Below are 24,500 nucleotides of genomic sequence, written 5' to 3' on the forward strand. Positions count from 1 at the left end.
ACCTGTGGCAGGGGGAACCATGCACTGCAAGCCACCACGTCCCCTGAAACGCAGCTGGACCTCTAGCTGTTAACTTAATATACGTGAATCAATAATGACTATTTGACTAAGCTGAGATATAAATGATGGGCTTGTTAAACAGAGGGAGAGACACTGCTTTTGTTCTTACAAGTAGCGTGATCAAACTATTTTTGACATAGGTTAGTGTTAGAAATACTTATTTCAAACACAATAAGCAGATTTAATACATTTTAAGTGAAAGACTCTTCATATTTATTCTTTGCCTTGCCATGAAGCCTTTTTCACTTAATGCAGGGAGTTAATTAAACTAGCCTTCACTAATCTGTGTGACAATTTACACAGTAATTAGTTCAACAGGAATAGACAAGACCTTACAGTTCTTCCAAGCCTTGAGGCTGACATGAGCCTCAAGGCCAATTGCTACAAGATTCAACCAACCCTCCTGCACATTCCCCTCAATTCCTTAGCTACAGATCAACTGTCAGAAACAGCCCCTCTGGCTTTCTGGAGCCCTACACTTTGAAATCCTCCGCTGAGACTAAGTGGAGTTAACACCACCCATTAGTACAACAGTATTTGTGAAATACAGTTTTTGAAGAATTTGCCCTATAATTAAGGTATGTGTGTCAGCATCCTCTTTAGTGGCATTGGCAATTAACATTACTAATAGACGTCTCATGTCTGCAGCCTCTCATATACTATTTTGGCCCTCTGTTTCAGGTTGATAAACAGAAAAAATGCTATTTATTTACAAGAAAACACTTCTGTATCTTCCTGGAACAGCTGTTAGTTAAAAAACCTGGAATAAAATTTAGAGTGTGTATCCTGTCTTAGGTTTATGCAGCAGAAATTAAAGCACATAAGGGGCTGGAGGCTCTAAATACTGGAATAAGGCAGTGTTTCCTTGCATCATGATCCATATATGAAAAAGACATGAAGTTTAAAGTGAGGTGGAGTAACAAAGAGACATATGGAAAAGTGGTTATTTTTCACAAAATAAATTTCTGACAGAAGACTCCATAGATAGCTGTTTCTTGTCCTGATCCAACACACATTTGGTAATGCTGGTATGACATACCAAAGATGCTGTGTAAAATGAAGGTCTTCTTACCATATAAGATGGCTATGCCCAGATCACTAAATATTCTGGATAAAAGCCATTGAAATAATAACCACTGTGGTGTCTGGTAGCATCTCTCTAAAAGCCACTAGTGCACATACTTGTTACTCTTCTAAATAATTCCATTGCTTTCCACAGAATGAAAAACTTACTTCTTTGTTGTTTTCTGAAAGACTATGTGTTGCTCATCGGCCAAATGAACAACTTGCCCCTGCTTCTCTTAGCACTGACAATATGCTAACATACATTTTGATGATGGGAAAAAAACAGATCGATATGAAGAAAAAGGACGGCAGAAACTTAGAAATACAGTTTCACTCTGGACTTACATGCAGGATAAATACAATTATAGATGAAGTCACCAAATTCATGGGGGAATGTCACCCTTTCTTTGTAAGGCCTGTAGCACACAACTTCCTTTGCAAACTTGTAAGAACATGCACATCCTTTCTATGTATTCTGTATGTATGTTTTATTTATTTTTTTGTCATAGAATCACAGAAGGTTTTGCGTTGGAAGGGACCTTTAACGGTCATCTAGTCCAACGCCCCTGCAATAAGCAGGGACATCTTCAGCTAGATCAGGTTGCTCAGAGCCCCATCCAACCTGACCTTAGATGTTTGCGTGAAGTTAAAAAAACACTTGACCCATAAGATAAAATGTTTTTAAGGCAAGAGTGGGCATTGGTGAGGCACTGTGGGGAGTTTTTAAGGCAAGAGTGGGCATTGATGAGGTTCATTACAATGGATGTACAGAAAAAAATTGTTATCACGTTCCCCCTCAGCTCTGGGAGTAGATCCAGTGTGACGCAACTACCATGAGCAATTGCTTCCCATATCCTGCAGGTGCCAGGCAGAAAGGGAGAGTGATGTCCCATCCACCTAATTCACTGCCTGGGAGAGTCCCAGGGAGAAATCCATACACCTAGCTTCTGCTGGCAAAACAGTCACCCCAGTATGCTTAATGCAACAGATTCAGGAAGACAGAAGTTCTGTAAGCTCCTAATGCACCAGTGATGGCTGCGGCTCTTGCACCTTTAGAAACAACACACTTGGACTTCACCCAGAAGTATCTCCTATACCCTGTTAAAAAATCACTGTCTTTTTTTCTGTGAGAGACATTTCCTTCTGACATTTTCTAAACATCACAATCCTTCACAGCTTTCATTACATTTCATCAGTTGTCTCACAGCCTTGTTTATGTTGTTTGGTCACCAGGAATCTGGTAAGTTCCTCTTTGGGACAGACTAGTGATGCCAGAAGCTACACCGAAACAAGGAGCCTCCTGCAACTTGTTATTCCCGCTGTGCTCTAAGGTCCTTATTTCCACTTGCTCCACACGACTTCCTAGTGGGGAAGCATTCTTCCCTGGCCCCACATCAGCCTGCTGTGGGGTGGGAAGGTGGCTGTGCACCGCTCAGCCCCGCTCCCCCTGCACACTGCCACCCTGACATTTCCACAGATTTGCTTTTCTGTACTAAAAATTGCCTTCAGTTTTCTTTCTCCATACAGCTGTGCTCCCCATCTGTAGTTCGGTCCTGAGTAAAGCCTTTCTTTGACGGAAAAATTTCACTTAACTATTCAACTAGTACAGCGGACTAGACACACGTACTTCGCAGAGACATGCCTGTTGGTGCTGCTCCCACCAGCACAGAGCTGAGTTGCGTTAGGGCCGTTAGAATGAAATCAGGATGAAATTACTCCTGAGATGTGGCTGTAACGCCCAGGTCAAGCAAGAACAACTGTTCTCTACCGTTTCTTCGGGAAAACCTCAACGGAGGGTAAATAGGAAGCACTGTCCCGTTCTTCCCCCACGGGGAAGCCACCGCTCCGCACCCGCTCCGCGAGGCTGCCGGCAAGTCCCTCTGCAGTGGCGCGGGGGCGGGCGAGGGGCCGAGCGGCGCCCGGGCGGAGCGGGGGGCCGCGCTGCGGGGCCGCGGGGAGCGCCTCGACGGCGGCCCCGCCTCACGGCCGCAACCGGGCGCCGCCAGCCAGGCACAGGCGTGACGGGGCTGCCCGGCGGCGGGAGCGGGGGAGCTCCGCACCGTCCAGCAGCCGGTCCCCCTGGGCAGGCGTGTGCTCCGCCTGGCAGCGCCAAGGGCAAACACCGCGCCAAAGGCTCGGCGCAAACACCTGACTCAAGCGCCGGCCCGCCCGGCCCCGGCCCTGGCCCCCGCCCCGCCCCGCCGGGCCGCGCTCCCTGCGGAGGGTGTTGCCCGACGCGCGCCGGTGCGGTGCGGTGCGGTACGGGGCGGCCGCGGCTCCGGCTCCGGCCCTGGCTCCCGCCGTGCAGAGGGCAGCGGGTGCCGGCGTGCGCCGTCCTGCCGGGGCTCGGCCATGCTGGTGTCGCTCCAGTCTCCGAGGGGGTCAGCGCTGCCCGCCTGCCTCCGCCCGCCCGCCCGCAAACAAGCAAAGCCATGACCGCAGCGCCTGGGGGGCTGGATCTCAGTTTTTTAAACGAGGAGGAAGCCAGGGCGATTTTTCAGGTGCTGCAGAGGGACTCGGAGCTTCGGCGGGCTGAGAAGGACAGAGTCAGGTACCAGGCTTCAGCCTGAGGGGGCTGGGAGGCGCGGAGCTGGGCGGCGGGGGGCGGCGGGGAGCGGGTCGCGCACGGCCGCGGGCCGGGGGGCGGCGGGACCCGCAGCTGCCTCGCCCCGCCGAGTAGAGCGGGAAGAGGGGCGGGTGGCCGCCCCCGGGAGGGCTGTGCGCCGGCCGGGGCAGCGGGGCTGCCGGGCACCTGCGGGGAGGGCTGCCCTCCGCCAGCGGCGGCTGCTGCCGGGCCGCGGAGCCGCCAGTCCCGGGCATCGGCGGCATCGGGACGTCTGGGAAACGCGTGTTGTGGCGAAGCCGGCTCTGAGTCACGGCGGGTGCTGCTGCCGCCGCCCGCGGCTCGCCTCCCGCCCCGGGGGGGGCAGGCTACCCCTGCCTGTCGCCGCGGGGCTGGCCGGGGCGCGGGCCGGGCACTGGCACCCGGGCGGGCAGCGGTGCCGAGGTTTGGCGCCTCCGTGCAGGAAAACGTGGCGGCTCCCGGGCCGATCCCGGAGCCGATCCAGACAGCTTTTGGCAACCAAGCCCGGCACTCGCCAGCCTGAAAGGTTGTTCGCAAGACCCTTTCAAGTGACTTAACTGAATCCCCTCCGCCTTCAGGTGCACAAGTTATACCATCTTACCTGAGCCGTATGAAGAAATAGAACAGCCTCGACTTTGTTTCTGGCTCCCATCTCCCCTGTGCACAGTCACCCAAGCAATTTGCGTTGATAATGAAAGCACAGGTCAAGGAGTAATATAATCTATGCTGGGAAATGAGCTGTGTGTTATTAAAGGTTATCATTTCTTCCTCTGGATGAGACAGGAGGTACCTTGTGGGCAGTTTGCAGCTGAGAGGTAGTGTCCTCTCAGATTCACAAGTGGCCACTTTTCACAAGTAATGCTTTCATCTAGGATGTAGGCGGAATGTTAATGAGTAACACTTCCATCGAGTGGATTTTAGTACTGTGCATTTTTTTGTTTCAGTCAAGTTGATTTTATGATGGGCATGGTTAAACATGTGTCAATGCTGACTTGCATCCAAAGCTTGTCTTAGTTCTCTGCAGCATGTGACTCAGGACTGAGTTAAATGTAGTGATTTCTTTCTTCTGTAATTTGGCATTACCTTTGTTTCTTTGATTAATTTCTATGCCATGTGTCCCATTATAAGCCCCCCTGCAAAAAAGAATGAATATTTTGCTGGATACGGAGAATTACATGGCTGGATAGCTCTAAGTTTAAAACTCTTTAATTTTAATAGGGTGACACTAAAGCAGGAGCAAGTGCAGTGAGGCTGCCAGTGGTGTAGAAAGGCTCGTGAAGTGATAGCCTGCTCTTGGAACTCGGGGCTCTCACCTGCCCCCAGATTTCTGTTTGTTTCTCCATCTATGGACTTAGAACTTTGTCAGTAGGAAGTGGTCTCCCTTTATGCAAAAGTTGTCAAAATAAACATGGTATAAGAGGACGTTTCTGGTGATGCTTTGCTGAGATGGAGTCAACTTTAAATCTCAGTTGAAGAGGCATTCAGAAGTTGAGCAGAAGACAGGTGTTTATGATCAAGGTGCCATACTGAAATCTAGGTTAAACGCAGAATCTCTCAGAGGCTTTGTATGTGTCCTTTGGCAAGTTTCATAATTTCTCTTGGGCCTAATAAAAGTACTCTCTTGCTCACTCCACTCGTCTACTGGTCTTATTCAGACTGTAAGCTCTTCAGGCCAGGGGACTTCCATCAGGAGCAGGCAGATTCCAGTCTGTGTGATGTTGCCCTGTGCTACTATAAGTAATAACAGCGATCACCCTGGAGGGCCAAATCCTGCAGTTCCTATACGACCTCAGTGAGCTTCAGAGGCTCTAACAAAAATTTCATTTGCTTCTCTTGGTCCCATATGCCTGCCCCCTTGGCTCTATGTCATTCTTATTACTATGATTTTGGTAATTAACTTCATACAAATTTTTTTCAGTTCGAAAGTTTTAAAGTAATGCATGAGCACTGTGGCAGCCCCCTCCTGGGATGCTTTCAGAGTGTGATTTTGAAACGATTTGATTCACACCATCAGTCAAATGAGGCATACAGGGAGATGCTGTGGAATGGAAGGAGCAGGGAGCAGTTTCATCAATACTACTTTTTTGCATGAAGTCACTGAAGTGAGTTATCCCGCAGAATGCTCCTGAGCATGGTTTTGGAAAGATCTAGTTGGAGCTGGGCAGGGCCAGGGAGCAAGTCAGTAATCACCAGTGGACTCATTGGTCAAGTTTGTTTGGTGACCATCTTTATTTAAAATATATTATGTCCCTGTATAGACCACTCCAGACTGGATTGACAGAGGGAATAAAGCATTTCCTGGCAGACCACAAGTCAGGTTCTAATGATTTCTCTGACACTGTGTGTGCTATTTGATGTCATATGAACAAGCACATAGCTGTCTGCAGATCTCTTAAAAGATCAATGAAAAATGGAAATCCATTCCCAGATACAACTCTGGAATAAAAAAAAAAAAGCAGGAACGTGTTTTTTTTCTTTTTACAAGCTGCAGTTTGTATATAAAAAAAATGTTAACACCAGTTAATTTTGAAAGGCAAAATAAGAAATAAGATCAAAAGATGAATTCTGACATTGTGCGTGGCTTGTCATGTCCAACAAATGGCAACCATGGTTCAGCGAAGTTGATTATCACATAAACGCAAATGTATTGCAGTACAGCATGAAATACTGACCTTCTCAAACTCCTCCTCAGCTATGTAACCATAACTGTTTCCAGATGAATATATACTTTTTTTTCTTTTCTTATTGCTTACCTACACTGCTTTATAGAACCTCTGGATCTCTCTTCACCCAGACAGCCCACGCCTTCATGAAATTACACACATACCTGGGGGTGTTTTCTGGGAAAAGGCTATTTGCTTTATACAACCCCTTTTCATCTCCCTTCCTTTTCTCTCTGTAGCCTTTAGAGCAGGAATGCGTGACCTACCTGGACAATTGTGCACATCTGTGTAGGTGTGGGCCCCGCTTTGTGCTGGCCTTCCCAGTTCCTCCTGGTGCCCCAGCACACCCTCTGAGTACCATTGGCCCTTTCTCAGCTCCCTTGGCAGGCTTCAGATCTCTAAGCCTTGTTTGGAAGACTTCTCAGTATTACTTTCCCTTTTATGAAGAAATGAACTGCGTGACCCGTTGGGCCTTTACTTATTCTTGTTACTGACAGGGAGCTGAGCTTGTCATGTGCCCTGGGCCGTTTGTTCCCAGGACCGCATTTTTTTTGGCCGGTTTTCTCTTTTCCAGTGCCCTCTCGTGGCTCCTCTCAGCAGTACCTTTGAACAGCAACAGCAAACCAGCCATACCTGACTGCTTCCCCCACGAAACAGGTTCAGAGAAGCAGCAGCAGTCAGCTTTGGTATATCTCACATGGCTGTTCACTGCTATATACACTGAAAATAATTTAGAAACTTAGTAATCAAGTCTTTAATATTTTTAAAGATATAAATACACATTAGTTTTGACTTGGGTAACACCCAGCTGTTATTTGTTGTTCATCAAGTCTCATTCATAATACCAACTGGAAGAAAACCTCATTTATCATAAATGTTAGCATGGGAGAAAAAATGGAATATGGGTCTGTATATCGATATACACGCATTGTAAAGACAGAACTCCATGTCACAAAATGCTTTTTTAATAAGCCTGATTAATGAAACTGATGATTTTGCAGATGCTTGTGGGAAAAGGTTCCTTCTCCCAAATATTTCAATCACAGTTAGATGCCCAGGAGGAGATAAGGAGGAATCCAGCATGTTCAGAGAGCAGTATCATGTTCAGATGGCTCCCTAACAATTCAGTTTCCGTAAAACACAATGAATGCTTTCTGTAGGCACAGTTATTAATAACACAGGTCAACTTGCCATACATAATGAAATAGGCCTGAAAATCACGACATAAAAACATTCCAGGTCTCTTATTTAACTTCTGGTTTCAAGGCTTCAGCCTACACCTGGCTTCTCTTCTCAAGCTTTGTACTGCAGCTGCTGAGGACAGAAATTAAGGAAGAATTGACAGTTAATAACTTGCATGCAGAGCCCCAGGTCCCAAAGACTTAACAAACATATAGGTGCTTCTCTTTTCTGTCCTTTCTCCCAGAAGCTGATGGGCAGGGTGACAAGGGAGGCTGGCTGCTTCCCATCTCTTCGGGACAGCAATTCAGAGCCTGGCAGGTGGCAGAGGGACTGGCAATCCCTGTAGGGAGGCTCAGGAGCAATAGGGCATGAAGCTATGGGATACAGAGGTGGAGCTGCTGCCTTTTATTTTCTGAGGAAGCTCAGCTCCTCCCTCTGCAGATCGTGGAGAGGTGGACAGCGCCCAAGCAGGTGTCTTTCCAGTCAGCCTTGGGGCTCTGTTGCCTCAGATTGTCTGAGCACTGGGTACAGAGATGCACCTCCACTGTGAAATGGCACCAAGGTTCAGAGAGCAGCTGAGATGACAGGAGCTAGGAGACATGGAGCCAGCTACTCAAAAGAGGCAGCAGGTAGGGGGTTGTGGCATGGGAACAGGTGGCTGGTACATTTGCAGGTTGTCCAAAAAAAAGAGCAGTTGGGAGCTACAGCAGAAGAGCTACGGATAAATAGAGAATCTATTTAAAAGGGCAGAAGAGCTCAGATTTCTTTAATTACTGACTTCTATTTAGGAGATTTGTCTGGTTTATATAATGCTTCTATTGTGACTACATACAGTAGCCTTGTGCTGTTTTAGTTTATTAATCCTTGAGAAAAAGGGAAATACTGTTATCTTCACTTTCAAACGAGACACTGAAAATACCAGAGACTGAGCCACTGACCATGGAAATGAACCTGCCTGCCTGAATAGCAGTTTACCTGATAGATCATGTTTCGAGAAGTAACCATGTTTGTATTGTGTAAAGAATTTTTTCTTTTTTTCAGTAGGAGGAATGGAAAAAACTTAATTACCAGCTCTAGAACATATCTTAGGCATCAGCCACTGTCTATGAATAGGAACTGAAAAAAAGAGGAAAGGGAAACGGAGCTTTTGAGAAAGAAGAGTACTTGTTCCCTCTGCTTTCATTTGTTTTGATTATTTCCAGGTTGGTTTATGCTTTTGCTTTTTTTATTTAGTAGATTTATTCTTACAGAACTATGACAATGCAAATAGATGGCAGCAAAGCAGAGTTGTTTTTTTTTTTTAATTTATCCTCAAATTTAAAGATGAAAAGCAAGAGAAATTAATTAGGAGGTACAGTCAGCACCACTCGCTGCTCCTCTCTTGGTGACCCATTAACAACATAAGATTCTTGTGTGAAAGATTAATCCCCTCCTTCCTTTGTTCTAGACAGTCTCCACAACAAATCATTTGGATGTAGTTACTGCTTACAGGAACACAACTGTTCTTACTGCCTTACAGCAGATCATTTACTGAGTTCATAGTTTGTTGCAAGTAATTCCATATTGTACTCTCTTGACTGACGTTTGCTCTCACAAGTCTGGCAATAGAGGCTGGGAATATAACGCTGCATGGGGAATGTATTTTTTCACCTTTTTCCATACTCATAACCTTGGAAGGCATTTGTGGCAGAGGTGCAGACATACTCAGCACCCTCTTGGTGCTTCAACTGTTTTGTCTTGCGTACAGTTTTAGGGGTCTGACATTGCAGCTTTGTTTTTTTGGCTTGGTCACAGAAGTACTCCTGACCTTCTTGCAGCCTCTCAAAGACTTAAGAATAACATCTTGGGTGTTAGAGGTCTAGATTAGGGGCCCAGCTCCTTAGCACAGAATCACAGAATGGTTAGGGGACCTCTGGAGATCATCTAGTCCAACCCCTGCTAAAGCAGGTTCACCTGGAGCAGGCTGCACAGAGTCATGTCCAGGTGGGTTTTGAATGTCTCCAGAGAAGGAGACTCCACAGCCTCCCTGGGCAGCCTGTGCCAGGGTTCTCTCACCCTTGAAGTAAAGAAGTTCTTCCTCATATTCAGATGGAACTTCTTGTGTTGTAGTTTGTGCCTATTGCCCCTTGTCCTGTTGCTGGGCACTACTGAAAATAGTTACAAAGAATTTTTAGAATCATCCCCAAAACACCCATAAGCTCCATGGGTGAGGACAGCAGGCAGGATACCAGGACAGCACCATTTGGGTGTATTGTTGTTCCAGTGGAGCTCCCTATCTGAACAAAGCATTAATAAAGAAATTCTTTCCTAAGAGATACTCCGCCCCGGGATGTTTCAGGGCACAAGTGTTCTATTGTGTCTTGTTTGTGGAGGAGTTACTATTATTATTTATTGCTGATACTGTGCCACTGGCATGTTTAGTGGTTTGAGAACACTTATGTAAACAGGTCCTTGAAGCCCTGAAGTGCTAATATGCTAAAGAAGTGTAAATGGAAGGAAGAATGGCAGGGAAGACTGTAGTTTAAAAACCTTTACTCAGTTTGGTAAGCAATTACTGTCATAAATAATCCCACTTTGGGACTCCCCTTGTTTGAGCGGGGGTACTGAAACCAAAGGCAATTAAGTTGTCTATCAAGTTGCTTCCTCATTGCTGTTTTTTAATAATCCTGTGTTGCGGTGGGGCCTGGGGTCGAGGACTGGGGCTCCATGTGAGCTGAGGAAGACTGGGCAGTCACAGTCAGGGGCAGGTGGGCACGGCATGTGCCATTTTCTGTTTTGATTTTTAGTCCTGTGCATCTGGGCTAACTAATATGAAGTCTGAGGTGTAACTCCAGTTTTACATCTATAGAACAGGGTCTGGACTGGCATTGCTGCTAGCTTGTTGGTCTTGTCTTTTCGTAGTAAACTACTTTCAGTGCTAACAAAAGGTCAATCCCTTCCTCCAAAGCTTTGCACTTTATGTTTGAGAGCAAGGGGGTTTCTACAGTGTGTGTGGCAGCAGAACGAGACCCAGAAGCACCTTTTCAGGTGTGTTACGTTTGGAGGAGCCTGTCTGGTAGTGCACTTAATGTATTTCTTCTTTCTTCACGTTATTTTTCTTCTTTCTTCATGTTACTGGGGCCATGGGGGCTCCCCACAGGGCTGGCAGGGCAGGACCATGCTGCCAGGGCCTGTCCCACCCCGCGAGACAGGGCAGCCGTGGCCCAACTGCCATGGTGGTGTGGCAGGGCCCAGGCCAGGCCGTGGGGCTGAGTCAGGGTCAGGCCTGGTGAGGGCAGCCAGGTCGCCGCAGCCTGCTGGTCACGGGGCAGGGCTGTGGTGATGGTGCAGGGCCATGGTCAAGCCATGAAGTCACATCAGGGTCAGGCCTGGTGACGATGGTGACCAGGGTCATCCCTGGCCCTGTGATGGCTGGGCTGAGGCTAGGTTGGGATGTCAGTCCAGGGATCAAGGCTAGGACGTGTCTGGGGCTGTAGTTGCGGCAAGGCCCAGTGAGGCAGCTTCCCCGTTTAAAAGCAGCTCCTGGGGCAAGTAGGGGTGGCCCTTGCGAGGCTTCTGGCTGTCTTCCCAACAGCTTTCTCCAAGGCCACCAGCTATGCTCCTTCCAAGCTGGCCCTGGGCCCAGGCGGCCAAACCCACAGGAGCGGGAAGGACATGCTCAGGGCATTTTCACCCATGGTCATTCAAACATAGGCTTATGCCAGGGTTCAAACTACTAATGTTAGCATTTTCAAGTGACAAAATACTGTAAAAGTGAAAATCATCATAATAATTCCTATTATTATTATTACCTTGCTGACTTTCTGATGTCACTAGGGCTGCCAAAAGGAAGACACTTGTTGAAACTGATGAGGTCTAAGCCAAGGCTTACTCTTAAGCCCACAGGTAGACATTTTCTAAATCCAGGCTTAATGGTGAAAGGAGAATTAATTGAGCTTTGTCTATATGGATAAATTGAACAGACTTCAAGAGTAAATGGTCAGACAGCAGTACAAGCTAGCATTAACTACCGAGTAGGCAGTCAATATGGGGAGTTATTCTGGAACAGCTAATGCAGAACAGTCTGATCTGTTAGGGTTTCTATGGAGTTGTGACCCAGTTAAGGACTTGTACACCTTGCAAGAAGTCTGTGCACTTCCTAGGTTTGACCTTTCCGATAATAATGTCTCTGTGTTCTCAACACCCTCTGTCTCCTCTGCAATTCAAATGCAGAAGTTAATAATTGACATCAGTGGGAACATCAGGTAGAAAACAGCTTTCCATACTAAGCAAGCAGAGAGTCATGGAGGTGCATGGAGAACTGTCTGAAATGCTGAAAACATCAACAAAGTATGGTCACTCTCACTTTAGCTCAGCTTTCTCATAGATGTCAGAAGTTTGTAATGCCAGTGGCACGTGCAGCAGAGTCACTGGGCTTCTGGAGGGTAATGCCAGTGAAGTGTAACATGCACTGCCTGTCATTGCTGTAAGGAAAGGAATGAGTATCAGTCTGCAGTGAGCTGCCTTGAAAGGACCCCAGAAATGTTTTCAGGTGCTGACAGGTTCTACACACTGTCTGTGTCCCAACACCTTCAAGTCCTCACACATATTCCAGAAATACTAAATTGGTTATGCCAGAAAGTCAAAAAAATGTTGCATAGAAATGTGTCAGATTCATGTTGAGTGGCTGGATACCTCCCCTGGCACTGGCAGTGCTGTGCTCCGGTAGTGTGTTCAGGTTACGTGTGTCCTGTAGTCCTGCCGAAGTCTGCAGCACGTGCTTTCTGTGGTGAATGAAGCCTGGGGCCCTGGAATTTTGCTGGGTTTGGTCCCTGAGATACTTCAGATTCTTGGGTCCCTCTAGACATCCACCACCTGCACCATCCCTGGACGTGGCTCTTGGAGAGACCCCACCAATGGCTGAGAGCAAAGCTTGTTGGGCTGTGTGTCGAAGCCTCAGCTGACATTCATTTGTTTGTGTCAGAAACCATTCTGAATAATGTTGCATGCATCCATCTCCTTTTCGTCTTTAAAATTTAGTTTTTGTCAGTGATTTACATACACTGAATTTAATCATCCTTTAAAATATCTTTTCTCTCTGAATCTAGTTTTCAAATCAAGTGGAGTTTGGCCCAATGGAGTTTTAAGCTTTGGGCACAGAGACCCCATTTTCTTCTGTGTTCCCTAACTTGCACGCAGGACTATATAGACTAAAGACTGACTTCAGTTCAGTCTTGTCTGTACTTGTTTTAAATTGAAAAGTGACTTAGTGCCCTAAAGCTGGCAGCCTGAAAAGTTTCAAAGCTTACATATTTCATGTAAAAAATGCATTAAAGCAGGTAGGGAAAAATTGAGACTTTTTCCTGAGGATGTGTGTATCTAAATGTTCACAGGAAACATATTTCTAATCCTTCTTTGGAGCTAGATTATTATATTAACACTGTTAAATGTAATAAGCTGTATTTCAATGCCTGCATTTTGAATTCCTACCAGAAACTATATTCTTTTTATCAGTCTTACCTCAGAAATATATAGGTATATGTACCGGTACCATACTAACCAGGACCAAACTAAAACACCAAAACCACAAAACAAAAGCTAAGAGTACATGATGAAAAGTACAGTCTGTTTACACTTTATTGCACATAAATTATACAGTTCAATTTGTGGTTGGAATAATCAAGGAACTGCAATACTTCTGCTTGCCCTGTCTTTGGATTTCTAGGTGTAGGGGGAGAGAGCTTGCAGTCAAGCAAAGCTGCTTCAGTGTGGCTGGGACGCTCTGCAGTCTGTTTCTTCCTGCATTATAGATTTGCATGTTTTTAAATATATGTTTATATTGCATGCTTTTAAATATATGTTTATATATAATAATAATATATATTATTATTATTATATTTAAAGTATTATTATACTATAATATTTTCTATTTCCAGTGGAAGAGTTGTGATAAATTATGACATTCTAAGCTACTAGAGCAGAGGATCTGTGTAAGTATTCATTACATACATGTATATAAGCTTTATATTTCCAAATGAGAAACATCCACTGTGACAACTTTTAGAGCTTACATTCATTCTTATGACTGCTTCCCTTAATTTAAAGCAATGTAAACAGGGCTTTTGTGTTACAGTAACACATAAATTGTGTGCAGGTGCACTCTGACCTTCTGTCGTATTTCTGTTGACCAGGACTAACTCAGCTCTGTGTAAGGCTCTGCACAATCACCTGAGATTGCAAAGGTGTATTTTGAGAGCCCTAGGCTTCAAGCTTAGCTCTTTATAAACAAAAGTCCAAGCCTGTCTGGAGCCTCTCAATTTTAGAGTTCTATTCAGACCCATGGGGTATCATACACAAACCTGCTTGCAGAGGTGAGACCTTGGTCTTCATTTAAAACCAATTCCCCTCATTCAGAGTTCCCATCTGGCCTGTGTCCATTTTTTTGTTTTTCCCCTTATATTGTTACCTAGGAAATGTTTTGCATAAAGAAAGTCATACAATAACAGGAGGAATAGCATCTGCATTGTATGTATTTGTAAGGCAGTGAATTTATAATACATGGCTGAGCTGTAAATTACTTGCATAGATGGTTGTCTATTTGCATGCTGTCAATATTTATAAAAGGTCTCATAATCAACTAGCAGCTTTACCCTGGAAGAGTAAGCATGTCTGCTGTTAATCATTAGCTTCAGATTTACTGAAGGGCCTAAGACGACCTGATCCCCAGCCTTCCAACCCATCGTGTGTCACACACATGGTATACATCTGCATTTCCTCGTAAGATTTCCAGGACAGAAATTCAGGGACCCAAAACTTACTCCTGTCATGCGATGCTTTTGGATTGAGACTACATCTATCCCTGCAAGCTAATCAGAATCTTTACATGGATAATTATGTCCATTGCACCTATTAGCATGTAATAATGCTAATGGAAATTCCTATTAATGAAGTCATCTTCATTAGAAATATTAATTACTACCATTCAGAAGCTATGTGACACACTTTAAAAATGATAGGTTGCCTTCCTTTCCATTGCATCATAGATTTGTTTTGTTATTATCATATAATATTGGTAGGTAGCTTGTGAGCATTGACAGCATAATAAAGTAACACTCTTTTGGTTTTGACCTGTCATTTGCAGCCTGTACAGAGAGATTGTAAATCATCAGTAAAACATTTGAGTGGACCTTTCCCCTGTTTCACACTCACTGTAGAGGAAATGACAGAATTTGCCCAAGCTGGAGAGTCACTGACAATTGTGACATTACTAGTGGTATTTCAACTCATACACTCCTGTTTACTAGCTGCCCAGAGGACTAAAAGCTTTCGTATTCTAAGTATGTAGAAACTCAATTAAAAGATAGATACTTATTAGTCTTTTCTGTTTGTTCCAGCAGGGCTGAAATAATGTTTTCACTGTAAACCCCAGGGTAGCAGCTCAAGAAATAGTTTTATGTTACAAGTAATGTTTTGAGGCATTGTTACAGCTTGACATGGGTGATTAATCACCCTCAGCTCCTGTGATCTCAGTTTTCAATGCTCTGTGCTTTAAAAACTAAACTTCACGAAGACAGTCACTGAGCTGATTTCTGAGGTTTAGACTGAGAACTTCTGATTCATGAGCTGCCAGAGCAGAGAGGAGTTACGTGGTCAGCATGAGCATGAACCTCGTCCATGCCCTTACAACATTTCCTAGTTTTCTGTTTCAAAGGAAAATGTCAGTCTGTGCTCTTGCCCAGGGGAACTGACAAAAGTTTCAGGCAGAAATGGAGTGTTGGACTTGGTGAAGGAAAAGAGCAGCTAGAGTAAATAATCTGCAGTATATTAATTTCATATAGTTTAATATGAGAAGTTAATGCTTTGCAAAAAAAACAGAGATAACTTTTAGCCACTCTGCAGATGGTGCTTAAGTTAAAAAGTAGTAGACACAAAAGTCACTGTGAGTTATAGAGTGGAAGGAAGTATTCAACACATAGTGGGAGTCTGATGAGAACGTTTCATGTATCCTGATAGTTTCGTTGTCTTTGTGGATTGTGTGTAATGAATGTACACATTGCCACTGTATTAGGCTATCTCAAAGCAAGTGATAAGCTTTAATTTAAAAGAGTAAATCTGCTGAATAAAGGTAGTGTAATAATGTCACATTTTGTGCATTTTCTACTTTTTAATTAAAAAGAAAAGAGTTGGAAATGGAAGGATTTTCCCCATGAGCAGACAAGGTGAAACTTCAGTAAGGGTGGAAAAGATGTTTTCCCATTAACGCACATATTCCCCACCTGTATCCCTGACACACATGACATGAGTTAATGTGTGAATCTGATACCTATTGACATTTACTGTCTGCAGCTATCTGCTTCTGCTGCTGCTTGGAAGGGTGCTACAGGATGGGTATCAAAATTGTGTGCAGAAGTGGTATCTTTGTGTTTAAAGTACTTCTGCCTATTAAACGAACAGCCTGGGAGGGATAACTAGGGAAAATTCATTCCCTTTTCACTTTCTCCCCACTTCCATCTCCTGGTTTTGCACATTTCTGCGATCTAAATATGTAGGGATGGATAATTGTGAGCTGGCAACTTAATGCACCCATCAAAGTGGGATTGAAAACATATGCCATACAGTTCAATTCTGGGCTGTGAAGCGTTTCCCCTGTCCTTGAGGTGAACCTTTCTTGGTACTTACTTACGTTACTTCTTTCCACCCAGGAGTGTCACCACTAGGTGACTCTCCAGCAGCCTGACCTGGTGCCTGCTCAGGACAGTGAAAGTCCTTCCGTTACATTTATTGGTATTTAGGTCGTGGTCAGAAAGGAACACTGAACCAACACACTTTTTGATTTTCCTTGTTGTGGCACATTCACTTTGCCCAGACACATCTTTAGTTTTATTGGTGACATACTCAGACAAATATATCTTCTGTAGGCAACTTAATGGGTTAATGGGCACTATAAAATCAACAAAATAACAAAAATGACAGCAGCAGTAGCAATAATTGAAAGGATGTAGACTTAAGTAGAAAACCGGTGTTTTGAGGGAAGAGAAAATCAAATCTGAGTGGTTGCTTAGCAATGACCTGGCAGGTTAGATTCAAGCATTATTGCTAACACAACATTTTGTTCATCAAAATAGAGGAGGCCTTGATTTTTCAGAGAATTACTGCAGAAATGCTTAATTTTACACATATAAAAGCCAAAGAAAAGATCAGCACATTTTCAGTTATATCTTTTTACATTGTCTTGTAGTGTGTGCAACCAAAACATTAGTCAGGTTTTGTCTCTGATTCATCTACTTCTGTGTAATGTTTTACTGAAGCTGACTTGGTTTATTGACATTAGACAAACAGAAAAGGGTAAGAAATAAAAATAAACAAAAGATTGCTTTAATGTGAGTAAAAATATACCAGCTACTAAGAATAAAGACTGCCTTAAAAAATAGATCTATTGTGTGTCTGATGTGCTAGGAAAGAGTATCTTGGCTCTGCATATCATTATTTTTCTCCCTGGTAGGATTAACCTGCCACAGGAGCATCTCTGGCACCTTGGAAACCAGAATGTTGTTATTGCTGTTATATGTTTAGATTAAATGGTGGATAGGAATTTTTTTAATCACTTCAGCTGTTGTAGTCTTTGCCGTTATCAGTAGTATTTCTCCCCCCCTCTTTTTTTTTTTTTTTTTTTCAAATGATAACTTGAAAGTATGTCTTTAAATTATCTTTATAAAATTATAAGGAACTATAAGTAAGAAAATATTCTTGCATATGCATTTTAGAGCTACCCATGGCTGTGATAACAGCTAGAGTTTTCTAGAAATTTAACTGGCCATAGAAATGATAGAGATGCATGGTTCACCAGTGCGGCATAACATATAAAGCAGTGGGAAGGCAGTAAGATGAAGTAAAAAAAAAAAAAGGAAAGAACTGGTTCTTCAGGCACTATTTTTTAATATTTCTAGCCTTTTCTCACTGTCAAAGTAAGGAATATAAACAGACTAAAGGCATAAGCTTGTTTTAGGTAACTGGTTTTGCAGATTATCTGCCCTGCCATCGTTTTTATCTAATGCTTTTGGCACTATTTTTATCTGCAGTCCTTCCAGCCTTGTATTCCCAGACATGAGAGCTGTGATCCAGTGAGTAAATACTGGTCTGCACCTTTACCCGGTGCAATTCCTTGTGCTTGGTGGTTGCTGTGTATCTGTTTTCTCATGAGCCGTGTGGTAAGAGTCCTTTAGGGCCAGATCCTGCTTCTCCTGAAATCAATAGGAATCATAATTTCTGCTTTGGCAAAAGTGGAATTGAGTCCTCTGTCCCCTGCAAACAGCAGAGGTGTCCTCAGATGTCCTATTTGGCAACCCAGTTTCTACTACCTTACATATCTGTCGTCTGCTTTATATTCAGGATGAAGATGGTGGAGAAAATACCTTTCCTCTTACAGTAGCAGTTAAGGCTCCTTATTACCCTAACAGGAAGTGGCAGGGGCAGGCTATAGCTCTTTTCACAATATTTATGATAACCCACATGAAAGTACATCCAAACATTTAGGTTAACTTTTCCCTGGAGATGTCTGTATAAAATACTGGGACATCCTTGTGCCAATAAGGAAGAGATGTTTTTAAAAACAGCGCAGAGGAATTGCTCCCGAATGATTCATTAGTTTAGATGCTGTGTAGGATAATAGATGGGAAAAGGTAACACAAGGTGTAGCCTGTGAGGTCATTTAGGCTTGTTGCCTGCTCCAGTTTGTGGAGCAGTCTCCTGTAAGTTATCCGGGGAATGGAGTTGCCTTTGATCCTGTAACAGCTTATGGTTACTTTTCCCACCCACAGTGGTGGTGTCTCCTCTCAAAAGGAAGCAGCTCCGTGCATCCAAAGTGGCTGTGGAGAAATGAGGCGGCAGGATGGATGGAGCAGACAGGGAAGCTGGATTAGTACATTTGGTTTAGAGGGCATTAGGTGTTTTGACACTCCTACGGAGCAGTGTCTCAATATATAATTTGCAATCCAAGTAACAATAGCGCTGCCTCAAAGGCAAGTTCATTGCAATACTGACTGCAGATACCATCTTCTGCTGTAATTGTTTCTTGAGACGGGCTTTCCTTCTGGTTCACAACTGTCATTCATTAGTATCATGAAGGGACTTGTAGACTTGACAGAGCAGGTATACAGGGAAATGATGTGGTTTGGCAGGGAGTCATTGCAAATGAGAAATATTTAATAGTCATGCAATATTGCAATTACATATTATGTATTGTATTAGTATTATTCGGCGCTCACATAACGATGTATCTAGGGTTCAGTATATGGGCCTACATGTGTGCAAGTATAAATACGCACAAGCGATTTAAAGGATTTATTTCCTGAGTAGGGGGTGACAGCGCAGTTCCAAAGCGGCACGCTCACAGATAATGACTGCAGGTAGCACCAGGCATGTGCCAGTAAAGACCTCACAGTGTTTAAATATTCATGTCGGTGTTTGTGCAAGATTTTTAATGGAATTTTCAGTGAAAGGCATGTTCGTGCAATGCCCGATAGGGTCGATGTTAGAGTAACTGTGGCGTTTGTGTATTTTTTTTTTCCTCCTCTTCGGAACGCATCAACGTATAGGACAGGGATGTTTAACGCCACCCAAGTCAGCCCGCCCGCGGCCGGCCCGTGGCTGTCCCGGGAGCAGCGCGGGGGCGGCGGCGGTCGCTAGGGGGCGCCTGTGCCCCATCCCGGGCGGGTGCGCCCGGCCCCGCCTGCCCCTCTGCGGGCCGAGCCCACCCGGCCTACCCGCGCTGGGAAAGGCCACCGGGGAGCCTCGTGGGAGCCGGTCTCCACGCTGGGGACGCCAGCTGAGCTGCTGTGGCCTTGCTTTCCGGGCAGCCGCCGTGGCAGCAGCCTCTCCCGACATACCGCTGTGCTCTCGCTGCGCCTGGTGCCGTGGCGCCCCTTGCCCAGGCCCCAGCAGTGAGGTATGAACTTGGCGCTGCTGAGAGCGCTTCGTGCATCTCCTCCTGGCCCTGTCGCTGCTCGGCAGCCTTCCCCGCTGCAGGTGGCCTGCACCGTGTTTAGTCAGGCCCGTGGTGCGGTAATATCTGCGATGAGTAACATGTTTGCCTTTGTAATGAGTTTATTTCAAATGGTTAGTACTTGTGCCTGTCTCTGTGTAATCTACTTCAAGGGAATTACTCACTCATTTACCAAAAATGTCTCTCCCCTGTCCTCCTGTTCTTCACATGCCACCAGGTGAACAGTAGGTGCTAGTATGGACAATGTAACTGTATCAGTTCCAGGTGGAAAAGCATTGTTTCCAGCCTAGATAATTAATCTTGTTTTGTGAAGTAATGGTGTCTCAGAGAGTATGAGTTTTTAATGAACTAATGCATGTTCTCTGAGAACATCTGTATTCCTAGACATGGCTTCTACCACTGATTAAGGTAGAAAATTTACTTCAAAGCTGTGCTAAAACATTGGCACTACATCTCCAGATGCACAAAGTCTAGTTCTGTTGCCGTCACAATCAGTTGGGGTGTGGATCTGTTGCATTTGTATCTCTACTTTAGGCACTTCTGCAATGTAATTTGAAAACTAGTAACTCGGTGTGTCATTCCAACTCCTTTGCGACTGTACCCTGTTACGTCCAGATAAGCAATGCATTCCTGTGACTTCTTGGTCTAAAACCTAACTTGCTACTAAACTGCTTCTTCAGTTGCAGCCACATGTGTGTAGTTTGTTCAGGCTTCGCCTCTGTGTGGCAGAACATTCACGTTCATTATTAGTTGCTTCCATACATATTAAAGACAGGCAGAATCACTATACAGCAGGGAAAGAGGAATATGTGATAAACTTGTTGAACACGTTGCGTGAATACCTATTAGCTGAATTCACAATTTATTATCCTCCTTTACATAGAAAATGTGTGGTGGGCACCTCACCGTCTGGGCCTCAGTGAGCTTCCTCTTGAAAATCAGAATAATCTTGTTATTGCTTCTGCTTAAACGAGTGAATAAATATTTCAAGAACTGTTTTGTTAGAGTATTATTTATTCTAATTCAATTATTGGCTGAACTTAATCTTACTTTCTTAGTTTATTAATGCTTATGAATTATTACCTCATTTTTTGCAAGGAAGAAGGACGCACTTCTTCAAGGCAGAGAATAATGCAAACATATGAGTCGTCCACTTAACCTGGACACATAATCTTATTGTTAAGTTGGAGAAATTCTGCTGTCACTAAAACTTTCATGTGATTGCTGTGAATGTATCATGTTACACTGTATCGTTCACAAAGTGATTATATGTAGAAATATACTGTAAATGCTTAAATGCACAAGAGGGAGAGTTCCTAATGATGTGCCTGTAATATCTAAAATGGCTTAAAAATAAATTGTTCTTTGTTTGTTTCCATTCTAGCAAACTTTTGAAAAGAAAGAAGTCTGAAACAGGGCTGCAGGGAGTGACTGGAGAATGGTTTGAAGAAATACAAAGAAAAAAGTTTCAGAATTACGTTGATGTCAATAGAATGCTAAAACCACCATTAGAACACCGGCTAAGGAAGAGCAAAACCACCAGTGAGTTGCATTTTTCCATTTCTTTATATACATGACAATGGTCACCAAACCAGTGTCTTAGAGCATTTCAGAATGTGATAGCTAAGGAGTTTCTGAAATTGCATTGAGTTTCTTCTCATGTCAAAGTTTTACCAAACATATATTTTCAAAAAGATTATGTTTCTTTAAGCAGATTTTGTTAAAAGCACAGCTGGGAGCCACAATGCAAAATCCCTGGTGTTCTTATCCCATAGTTAGAATCATAGAACAGCCCAGGTTGGAAGGACATCAGAAGATCACCTAGTCCAACCTTTGGTGGGAAAGGGAGCCTGGATGAGATTGCCTAGCACCCTGTCCAGTCACATCTTGTAAACCTCCAGTGATGGGCACTCCACCACATCCCCAGGGAGCTTGTTGCAGTGATTGATTGTCCTCACTGTAGAAAAAAATTGTTTCTTAATCAAGATGAAGTTGCTGTAATTACAGCAAATTTAGTGGTGGTTTCCCAGTCAAAGCAGTGATGTTTACTTTGTACAAAAATGTCATGGTATAACCCCAGCTGGCAGCTAAGTACCACATGGCTGCTTGCTTACTCCCCTACCCCACCCCCCACCGCCAGCCCCCCGATGGAATGGGAGAGAGAATTAGAAGGGTAAAAGTGAGAAAACTCATGGGCTGAGATAAAGACAGTTTCATAGGTAAAACAAAAGCCGTGTGTGCAAGCAAAGCAAAACAAGGAATTTGTTCACCACTCCCCATCAGCAGGCTGGTGTTCAGCCATCCCCAAGAGGGCAGGGCTTTGTCAGGCGTAACAGTTACTTGGGAAGACAAACACCATCATTCCATTCCTTCTTATTCCCCCAGCTTTTTATTGCTGAGCATGACATCATACGGTTTGGAACATCCCTTTGTTTGGTTGGGGTCAGCTTCCCAGCTGGGTCCCCTCCCAGCTCCTTGTGCCCCCCCAGCCCACTCGCTATGGGCATGAGGTGAGAGGCAGGAAAGGCCTTGGCTCTGTGCAAGCGCTGCTCAGCAGTAACAAAAGCATCTCTGCATTATCAACACTTTTCTCAGCAAAAATCCGAAACATGGTCCTGTACAAGCTACTGTGGAAAGAATTAACTCTATCCCAGACAAAACCAGCACAAAAACCTGTTTCAGTTTTACCTAGTTTTCTTAAAGAAACTACAGGCACCTAAATGACATTTGGAATACATAGGTAATCTGGATGTGGTGAAAGAGATTTGACTGTACCAGTGGAAGACTTTTCCTAGTAACACTGGGCTAAAGGCATGCCAGTGCTGATTATCAGGGTGGGTGACAAAGCCTGGCAAGTTGGGCTGACTAGGAAGCAACTTCCGGAGATCTCCCTTCACAGGTTCTGTTGCCCATCCAAAATGGACATGCACAAGAAACATGGTGTCTCTATACGAAGCACGGCATTCTGTACTGTCTTTTTTCATCTTCCATCCAGATAGTTTTCATGGATAATATGTGCTTTTATTCCATTCACATTTTTGCATGTCCTTCATTGAGCGCCTTCTATTTGTGCTTCATAGCACCTCAAAGCAGAGTCATGTATTTCGAAAGAAAAGTGAAACCCTAAAAATTTTCCTGATACTACAGACCTATACAGAACAGATCTCTGTCTGTCCTGACTGTTTTTCCCAAACATCCCCTCCAGTCCACAGCCATCAACTATTTTTCTCTTTCAGAAATGATCTAATTGATATAGTAGCTAAATAAAGTCTGCATAATTGTTCTCTGGTATTTAACTTTGAAAGCTGCTGTTTCTATTTCAGATCTGAAGAAGGGGTTACATGCCTCCGAGGCTTGTCTGGTATTTCCAACTGTGTAAGTTGGTTTAACAAAAGGTGGTACTTCTACCTGCAAGCCTTGCCCTGTCTACATCCCTTGACCATCCAGGCTATTAGGACTCTCCTGATGTCACCTTCATTGTCAAGTGAAAACAATGCCACCAAGGGGTTAGGCTCTGAAAGGGGTAAAGGATGCAGCATTTTGTAATACACAATGATTGTCACCGAAGTGAAAGCCTTACACACAAGATTTAAAATCACATTACATTAATTATTCACTTCATTTTGGACTAGGTCCAAAATGCTGCCCCTTGCTGTTGTTATCTGTGACACTTTGCTGTCATTTCTGGTTTTGCTTTCTCCCTACAGGCGTTGGTTGAGCCATTTTCAGGCTGTTGTATTGTTTCAGGCATGTAATGTTTTCAATGGAAAAAAAGATACAGTGCCTTATTCCTGAGTGAAGAAGTCTTATTTCCTTATGTCCTCCAGTTTCCTGTGGCATGTTTTAATAGCAGACCCTGCAGTTTCTTTCCCTAATCTGTGAGCAATACTTATCCTTTCCTTCACACCGGTTGCCAGCTGCTTTTACAGGCAGGCTGGGTTTATGTTCCATCTGAAGAAATCAAATCTTATCCATAATGAAGAAATCATTCATGATATAGTGCATTTACAACACAATTCTGATATGCAGTTTGTAGCAGAAAAAATGTACTCCAGTGGCCATGGAATTCCCATCATAGAGCTGTTATGATACAGAAGATATCTTAGTCTGAACTACTGTTATGTAGTTACATTACAGTCTATTACACCATTGTATAGTCAGGGTTGTCATATTTATCTTTCTTACAAAGGTGAAAAGAAGTGACTAATGATTGTGGGTGCCTGAATTTTCAAACATCTAATTTGACTGTATTTTAAAATGGTTCAGGTTTTCAAATGGTTGAATGCGGCTTACTTTCTGAAAATAAGCATCATTTATCTCGCATCACCCAAAACCAGTAATACTTTTGGAAACTTTAAACCTGTTTATCTTTCTCTTAGTGTTCTAGTTAGTCATTATAAACCACTATGTCACACAGTCTATCCAAAAATGTCAAAAAACCTGGATTTTCCTGGTGTAAAAGGTAAGCAAAAGACAATTGTTTATGAAGATGTAACTTTTACTATATATTTTAATGCTGTATTTAGTAAGAAATTGAAACAAATACAATTTTTACACTATTTTTAGATCATAAAGAATTAAAAATGTCATCCCGTACAAATCCTCAAGCACAAAAGAGCACTTCAGCTTCCTTTCTGGGCTTCAGATCACCTTTTGCTTGGCTTTTCTCCTTTAGAAAATCAAGGAAAAACCAGACTCAGCAGCAACCACGGTGAGCTATAACCAGAACATACATTATGTCCAGCTTTTAAAAAGTCTATGAATTGTTGTGCTTTGCTTAGAAAAATTTGTTTAAATTATTTTTCCAGTCTCTTGCCTTTCACCTCGCTGAGATTTTACTTGGTCATGTAATGAAAGATTATCTGTTCTGTGTCAGAAGATAAGTGGCAAGTAATAGGTAAAGTCTTTTGGCTAAATATATTTTGCTCAGGTTTTGCATAAAGGTTTTAAGTATATGAGAGCCCCT

General features: G+C 43.7%; 1 protein-coding gene across 1 annotated transcript in view; it reads left to right on the forward strand.

Moving 5' to 3' along the window:
* The first annotated feature begins 3,358 nt into the window (after window positions 1–3,358).
* The window catches only part of EXPH5 (exophilin 5), a 37,090-nt gene continuing 15,948 nt past the window's right edge, over window positions 3,359–24,500 (forward strand). The window contains exons 1-3 of the mRNA XM_040583699.1: window positions 3,359–3,676; window positions 20,919–21,076; window positions 24,101–24,245. Of these exons, the coding sequence (XP_040439633.1) occupies window positions 3,558–3,676; window positions 20,919–21,076; window positions 24,101–24,245 (422 nt within the window). The 5' untranslated portion in view covers window positions 3,359–3,557. The remainder of the gene's footprint in view (window positions 3,677–20,918; window positions 21,077–24,100; window positions 24,246–24,500) is intronic.

Source organism: Falco naumanni, chromosome 2 (genome assembly GCF_017639655.2).
Source record: "Falco naumanni isolate bFalNau1 chromosome 2, bFalNau1.pat, whole genome shotgun sequence".
Taxonomy (NCBI): domain Eukaryota; kingdom Metazoa; phylum Chordata; class Aves; order Falconiformes; family Falconidae; genus Falco; species Falco naumanni.